The sequence below is a fragment of the Colobus angolensis genome, unplaced genomic scaffold (assembly GCF_000951035.1).
Source record: "Colobus angolensis palliatus isolate OR3802 unplaced genomic scaffold, Cang.pa_1.0 Scaffold98, whole genome shotgun sequence".
NCBI lineage: Eukaryota > Metazoa > Chordata > Mammalia > Primates > Cercopithecidae > Colobus > Colobus angolensis.
Genome location: NW_012123820.1, coordinates 5,212,358 through 5,220,542, shown reverse-complemented (window position 1 = coordinate 5,220,542; position 8,185 = coordinate 5,212,358). Strand labels below are relative to the sequence as shown.

At 36.1% G+C, this 8,185-nt stretch overlaps 1 protein-coding gene across 2 annotated transcripts in view; it reads right to left on the bottom strand.

Moving 5' to 3' along the window:
- PHLDB2 (pleckstrin homology-like domain, family B, member 2) overlaps positions 1–8,185 on the bottom strand; it is a 245,392-nt gene that overhangs the window by 38,369 nt on the left and 198,838 nt on the right. For both annotated transcript variants that reach the window (XM_011932762.1, XM_011932763.1), the window contains one exon: positions 5,039–5,167. In XM_011932762.1, coding sequence (XP_011788152.1) covers positions 5,039–5,167 — 129 coding nt within the window. The remainder of the gene's footprint in view (positions 1–5,038; positions 5,168–8,185) is intronic.

Genomic DNA, 8,185 nt, shown 5'->3' with positions numbered 1-8,185 from the left:
GTTAGCCAGGATGGTCTCGAGGTCTCGATCTCCTGACCTCGTGATCCGCCCGTCTCGGCCTCCCAAAGTGCTGGGATTACAGGCTTGAGCCACCGCGCCCGGCCTGTACTTTTTTATAGAGCGGGGTTTTGCCATATTTCCCAGGCTGGTCTCAAACTCAAGCAATCCACTCACCTCAGCCTCTACTCACCTGGATCTACTCACCTGGGATTATAGGTATAAGCCACCACACCCAGCCAGATTTTTTTATAAATATAACTTATACATAATCTATGTCCAAAAGAAAGAGGCAGCGGGGCTCTGTGGCTCACAGCTCTACATAACTAACATAACCAAAGCATTTTTTGGTTGTTCTTCAATCAAATCATCAAAGAGAGTTGAATAAATAATTATATGCTAAGTTATCTCTATATCAATATTCAACCCCACCCCCACTCTGGTTTTCATATTAATGATAAAGCAAGCTTTTTGATAAAATGAAATGTATTTCTATCTTCTGCAATGACTTTTACTCTAGGGATGATTCATAGAAGAGCTATTAGCTACTGAGTAGTTACAACTGATAATACGTATAGCAACAAGACCATCATGTCAACGCAGACTGAATTCTCCAAGCTTAAGAGCGGGAAAAACACAATTTGAAAAACATATTCAACATTTCTTAACACTTCTTTACATTTTAGTTGGCTCCAAAAAAATATGCACTCAATTTCAAATGATTGGTTGACATTTCAAGTTTATCAGACATTTCAAATTTATAACTTCTGAAAGAATTAATGAATTAAAAGAATTAAGGAATTAAGAAATAACTCAAGTGTTAGGTCTTAAAACAATATCTTCTGTTTTGAAAAAATGCACTGGCTGACATATAGGCACATACACTCAAGTTTATAAGGTCTTCCAATTAAGCTTGATTTGTGGCCAAAGATTACTGAGATTTTAAAAAAAGGAATAAGCCCTTTTTCTGGCTTATAAGTAATCTCCATTCAAAGTGGCCATATGGCTCTTAATATATACACTTTGCTAGTCAGTTGCTTATTCCACATCTGGTTAATATGCAACATGTGTTATTTTAACCCTGCATGAAAGTCAAAGAATTGTTCATTTATTTGTAGTAAATACTTAAACCACTGTAAGAAAATAATGGCACACTAGGTAAGAAAGTTGAAAATTAAGCTAAGCTCAGCACTCAGACTCCACTGATGTAATCATCTGATCAAGTTATCTAAACCATCAAAACGTGTATATATAAACTTACATCTTAAACAAAAAACTATTAGGGAGGGAATAAAAACTTTTATAAGATTTTATGTATGAATAAGAAGTCTGGGAATGGAATTTGGGGGCAGGAATAGTTTAATTGAGCACAGAATAATATATACAGGAAGTTCAAAGTGAAGTATGTATGACTAACTGAATGAAAATGTAACTGTACTTCACTCACTAAGAGTGTTACAAATCTCTACTGGCTGGCAAGCTCAAAGGCCAGGCACGAAAGGACCTAAAACAGCTGCACTAAAAGAAATTCTGTGCAATTTCTTTTTTCTTTCCAGTAACTTTTAAAATAATGTATATGGTAGAAGTTTACATGCAGTTCTTTATGTTTTCTTTGCCTGATGGAGGGACAGGAAGAAGAGAATAGATGTGGTATGACCAAGAGAAATTGCAGTAATAACAGCTCATGGCCAACTCCAGAAGCAAATTTAAATGGGGCTTGGGGTTTTGTTAATTTTTACACTTTAACTACATACTTTTGGAATATGGAAAAAGACAATAGAAATAATCTAGTCCAACCTCCTTGAGGTGATCAATACTGTCAACCTGATTGGATTGAAGGATGCAAAGTATTGATCCTGGGTGTGTCTGGGAGGGTGTTGCCAAGGATTAACGTTTGAGTTGGTGGCTGGGAAAGGCAGACCCACCTTAATCTGGGTGGGCACCATCTAATCAGCTGCCAGAGCAGCTAGAATATAAAGGAGGTGGAAAAAACAAACAACAACAACAACAACAACAAAAAACGTGAAAAGACTAGACTGGCCTGGCCTCCCAGCCTACATCCTTCTCCTGTGCTGGATGCTTCATGTGTGTATGTGTATGTGTGTGTGTGTGTGTGTGTGTGTGTGTGTGTGTGTGTGTGTATATAGTATTAGTTCTGTCCCTCTAGAGAACCCTGACTAATAAGAACTCCTTATTTCATATATGAGGATATTGTGGCCCATAGAAGTTGAATGACTTGTCCAAGACTAATGGATACACTGATTTTATAGCCAGTGACAGTAAAATTGTAGATCACTGAATAAAATTTTTTTAAAACATCAAGATACCAAAATCAACCATTCATTTGACTAAATATCAAAAGCACAAGAAGACAGTTACCCAGCTGGGATAATTTTCTTGTGCTTTTGATACTTATTCAAATAAATGTTTGATTTTGGTCTTGATTAAAAAAAATTATCCAGTGATATCTACAATTAGTAGAGCTTTTTTCTATCACTGGCTCTAAAATCATTTTGTCCATTAGTCTTGGACAATTCATTCAAACTCTATGGGCCTAAATACCCTCATATATGAAATGAGAAGGCAGGATGAGATTATTTCTGTTATCTTTTTCCAAATGAGATGAGTTAAATGACTCATTCTCATTTAACATCAGCTTTCTTTTCTACACTATTAGTAACTCAGGGATTGCTTTGCCCATATCAACTACTAGATTGGTAAGGTCATGTTAGCAACATACCAACCACAGGCCACAAAACTAATATCAGATGAAAATAATATTCAGACTCTAACATAATGATTTAAAGGTAGGAAGACCAGCCATAAGTCATTATGTTGCATGTACAAAATCATTCTACAATTTCAGCTTAAGTATTCAAGGCAATATGCAGTTTAATAAAACAACTTTCTTCTTATTCATTTATTTTTTACTTTGTGTGACTTACCACCTAATGAAGATATTTATAATAAAATAAACTTTATTAAATCTAGTTTAAACGCCCAAGGGAAAGCTTTGTAGTGAAGTCATATTCTGAAGTGTTTGAAGTCTAAACGGAGATAAGTTGTGATAACACAGAAAGTTCCTAAAGTGAACTTTAGGACTTACTTCTCATGAAGTAAGAGAACTTTTTACTGATTAAGCCAAGGCATTGGTGAAGAGTTATACTGGTCATCATCCTTGAAAAACAATTAGTAGACCTCTTATAAGAATTTTACACGCTGTTTGGAGAGGAAAGGGAAGAAGTCTCTGCCTTCAATTAATGGAAAAGACTGTCTGCATCATTTCCTTTCCCCTTTTGTAGTCAAAATCTTTGGAACATACAACTCATATTATGAGTTATCTTATAGAATCTAGATTAAGCTAAACAGTATTTATATTACTCATAATTCAAGTTGTGAATAGAATCTATCAATTTTTATGTGAATAAAATAAAAATAAAATAAATAAAATAAAATAAAATAAAAATAAAATAAATAAATAAAATAAAATAAAATAAAATAAAAATAAAATAAAAGCAATGTTGATAAAGAACACAATAAATGGATAACCAGAGGAAGGGAAGGACAAAATACACAACTATGCTGCTGACTGTAAATAAGGAATTACAATGACTGTGTAAAATCTTTAGTGATAAGGAGAGTTAAAAAACAGTAAGCAAATATTTAAAGAATTCATTTTCCCATCTCTTTTGTTAACTAGCATAAACACAAACAAATTACAAACTAAAATTACTTTACAAATACTAGTTTTCTTCCAATCATTTTTATCATAAAATTTGCAGAGAATTGTGACTGAGAGGCAGGAAGTTTTATCGTCTTACAACAAATTCAGCTGTACGCAATAAAAGGAGTAAAGGGAAGACATGTAAAACTTTTTTGCTCCAACATTGCAAGAAATAAATACTAAAACTATTATGCTGCAGTTTAAACAGCTGCATTGGATTATCATTATTAAGATGCTCTCAACTTCTGCAATACATTGAAAAGCTTTAACTGTTATTTTTTCACCTAGCAATGTTCTCAGAGGTAGCAAATATTTTTGTATTAAAGATCGTCTTAAGAATGTTTAAGGATATGTTATCTCAATAAATTTTTCAACCTCCCCATTCCCAAGAAGGTACAAACACAATAATATGGATGAAACTAGCTTGTTACACTCAGGTAGAATCATAAATTGCTACTCACTTAGGACAAATTACTATTATGTGACTCTTTCAGATATCCAAGACTATTAATGACTGCTTCCCCAGAGGGAAGCAGTTTACTGGGGCTGCTGTTCAAAGGAAATGACCCAGTTGCCAAAAGGCTATGAAATATTAAGTGGCTGTGCCAGTGTTTGTGAAACTATCCACCTAGGAAGTCTTGCTTTCAGAAGATAACCAATGTGGTTGTGTTAAACACTGCCAACCTTAAAGATCGGAGAATAACTTGATAAAGCTTAACTAGAAAGTCTATGCTGCATTAAGTTCTTAAAAATTATGAAGCTCGCATGAGATGTTGGGGACATTAGTGATGCCCCACATCTTGGGTCTTGGTATTTAATTGTTGTGATTAGGCTCACTAACCAGCAGAAAGAAAAGGAAAAACAAAAGAACAGCTGCTGGTGGGGAGCAAATCAGAAAATAGGATAATTTGGGGACAAGAGTCTAAAATCAAGCTAAAGAACAAAACATTCAAGGGTAAATAGGATTCATGATGCAGCAGAGAATGCAGGGGAAGGGGTCAGTTAATACAAATGCTACAATGTTGATGTTGGTTACAAATCAGAAATTGCTTCTTTTGTCACAGACACACAAAAAATGACTCCAGAAATAGTTTTGCATTACAAATTAGGAGAAGGATTCTAACAAGGAATTTTAAAAACTGATTAGCATGGAATAATATATACTGTTAGCATGCATATTTCCATTTAAACATATCTAACGACTAGAACTCATGCAAACTTACGCTATATGAAGTAGTAAGTCACAGGTAAGTGGCACTTAAGTGAAAAACAAAAATGAAAAGCAAAGTAACTGGTGCATTCCTGTTTGCTACTGACCCTCTTCAGTTGTTGTTGTAACTGTTCCCTCATGGACTCAGGACAATTGTCCAGCTGGGTCTTCTGCTCGGAGTAAAGCTCCTGAAGCCTCTCTAGTTTTTCCCTCTCAGCATCAAGCTTTACCTTCTCCTGAAGTTCAGAAACCAGAAAATAGAATAGAAATTACCTTCACACCCCAAGCAGGTGCTAGTGAACATTTCTCAAGGGTAACACAAACAAACATATACGAACTCTGGACATTCTATGAATGTAGAAACGTATCTTGTTAGTGGCTAGGAGAAAGGGATATAAGTGGAAGTTAAGACACAGGGACTGGGTTTCTGCATTCTCAAAGCACAGTCCACTTCATGGCAATGACTCCCGCTTTCCTTCCCTCCCTCCTTCCTGCTACCATGTTACAAAAGCAGGGGAAGCAATGGTCATGTTGAGTGTTGGTCACTGGCCAACAATAAAAGAAATGCCAACCAAATTCATAAGCAAGCCTTGCCAAGAGTCACCTGTCAGAGAACCAGACAAAGGAAAGAGGGCATTTACCTCAAGGGCTGTCATAGCCTAACTTGCTCAAGGCCTTTGCATGGCAACTTTTGGAATTTATTGGTTTTGTTCTCAGGTTAGAGGAATTCTAGGTGTATTGATTGACATCCCCATCATCTGAAACAGTTCTAGCTATTTGGAAAACTTCAGAACTTACACAGTTAGAAAATCTTAATCCAGAGAGATTATTCAAGGACTGAGAGAGCTAGTAAAACTGCAAGACAGACAAAGCAGCGAGCGGGAGGCACAGGCAGCTCAGACACACCAAAAATGTGACAGGGACTGTGGAAATACAGACTTTCCCACAATGACTGACATACAAATAAACTGAAACACAGACTGTGAAAAAAAGAAAAGAGTCAGAGAAGAAAGGAGAAGGAAGAGAATACTAAATCCCTTCCAAGTCACATGTGCCACTGAGACCCTGGACATTCCCCAGGACATAACAGGCAAATACTCTAATACAGTGATTACACGGCCTTACAATGCTACCTCTTAAATTAAGAAACAAAACTTTAGTTTGTTTGGTGCCAGTCTTCCCAACCTGTGTTCTTTTTATGATGCTCTGAACACTTGAAACAAATTTTAGATGTGTTTTCTCCTTGTGTAACACCATCAGCCTGAACAAAAGCACTTTATGAAGCACTTTGGCAATTTGACCTTTGGTAAGTGAAATGACCCCCACTTTCCCTTCCTTATGTTCCTTTCATATAAACTGGCAGGAACAAAACTAGCTTCTAAGCACATCACAGAAGGACTCTTTTTAAGGATTTTCCTCCGAAATAGTCCTATGAAATTATCCTTACTACATTTTATCAAAATGGTCATGATTTCTTATGTATAAAAGACGTTATGGTCGAAATCTAAAACTACATGACATCAATACCAGTTCGCTTGAGTCTCTATTTTTGACTTAAATTTAGAAATGTATATTTGGCTTTAGAAATGTAATTATCTTAAAATAATTAAATTCAGAAGTCATAAACCTGAGACCCCTACTTCATATATTAATCTAACATGGTTCTGTAACAACTTAAAACTTTAACAGACTACAAAGAAAATTTCTTTGATCTTCAACGGTAAGTTTGCTCACTGTACACACCAACTGTGCAAGAGTTGGAGAAAGCAATGGCATGGTTAACAGCAGAAAGGATGCTCACGTGTGCTAATCCAGAGTAAAACTGAATATACTAGCACCGTTAGATTTAGTCTTTAGTTTCAGAATTATTTTTTTCCTTAATAAAACCAGCAATACAGAATACTTGTTGTCCTTTGGCTAAAAAAAGGTGTTCTTTCCTATGCGTGTGCATCAAAGATTGCCCTATTTACACAGCAAAATAATTTTATCCCAAGAGTTCTGTTTCTAGGTACTACATCACCAGTTTGCAGCAACTCTACTTCCAAATGGAAAGCTAAAAAGTAATTAAAAAAAGAAGACTACGCATTTTAATTTAATAGCACACGTACAAAGCCCTAAAATTTAAAGTTATCTTCGATAGAAAACACTGATACGATATTTGATAATACAGAAAGCCACTGGCCTAAAACACAGGTCTCAAATCTGAAGAAATAACAAAAGTATTCCTGATGGTCTCAAATGTTTGTATTGTGAATAATAAACTCAAATCAACAACTAACAAAAAAAAATCTTTCATGCTTGTAAGCTCAGCACTTTGGGAGGCCAAGGTGGTCGGAACACGGGTCAGAAGATCGAGACCATCCTGGCTAACACAGTGCAACCCCGTCTCTACTAAAAAATACAACAACAACAACAACAACAACAAAATCAGCCGGGCATGGTGGTGGGTGCCTGTAGTCCCAGCTACTCGGGAGGCTGAGGTAGGAGTATGGCGTCAACTCAGGAGGCAGAGCTTGCAGTGAGCCAAGATCGCATCCAGCCTGGGTGACAAAGTGAGACTCTGCCTCAAAAAAAAAAAAATCTTACATTTAAATAGCGCCTTACTTCCAAGGTGCTCAAAACTTTTCGTAATTCATGCAAGGGGTCATCTAGAAGAATATGCAAGGAAGCACTATTAGAACTTTCTGCAGCTTCTCTGTTTATCAGTAATGCTGTGACCACTACCTGGGTCCCAGAGCAAAAGCTCAGTGGGGCCAAAGCTAGGGCAAAGGAAGTAAAGGGGAAGGATGAAAGAAGACCAGTGGCAGGTGGGCCCAGCTGTAAATCACATAGGACCGCAGAGGTGATATAACTCCTGTGAGTGCCAGAAGTAGACCAACTTTGAGCCAGAAAGAAATTAATATTCCTCTATTCTATTTATTGCCCAGGAAGTTGTTAAAGGAAAATTAGCTCTAGGCAAGAAGTTAATTAGAGCTGAAAGTTTCACCTTCTACAGTGAATGTAAAATAGATGGCATCTGAGGGTTTAGGGATTCTTGCTTTTTAAATGCAAAATACTAAGATTGAGGTTACTCCATTCCTCCATATTTAAATTGGTAAACTCACCTATTCTAACTACAATAGGCACAATAATATTTTCCAAACACCAAATTGGGAGAGAATATAACTTTTTAAAAAAGATTCATAAATGTACTTTCAGGAAAAAAAAGAATTAATTTTTTTTTTTTTTTTTTTTTGACAGAGTCTCGCTCTGTC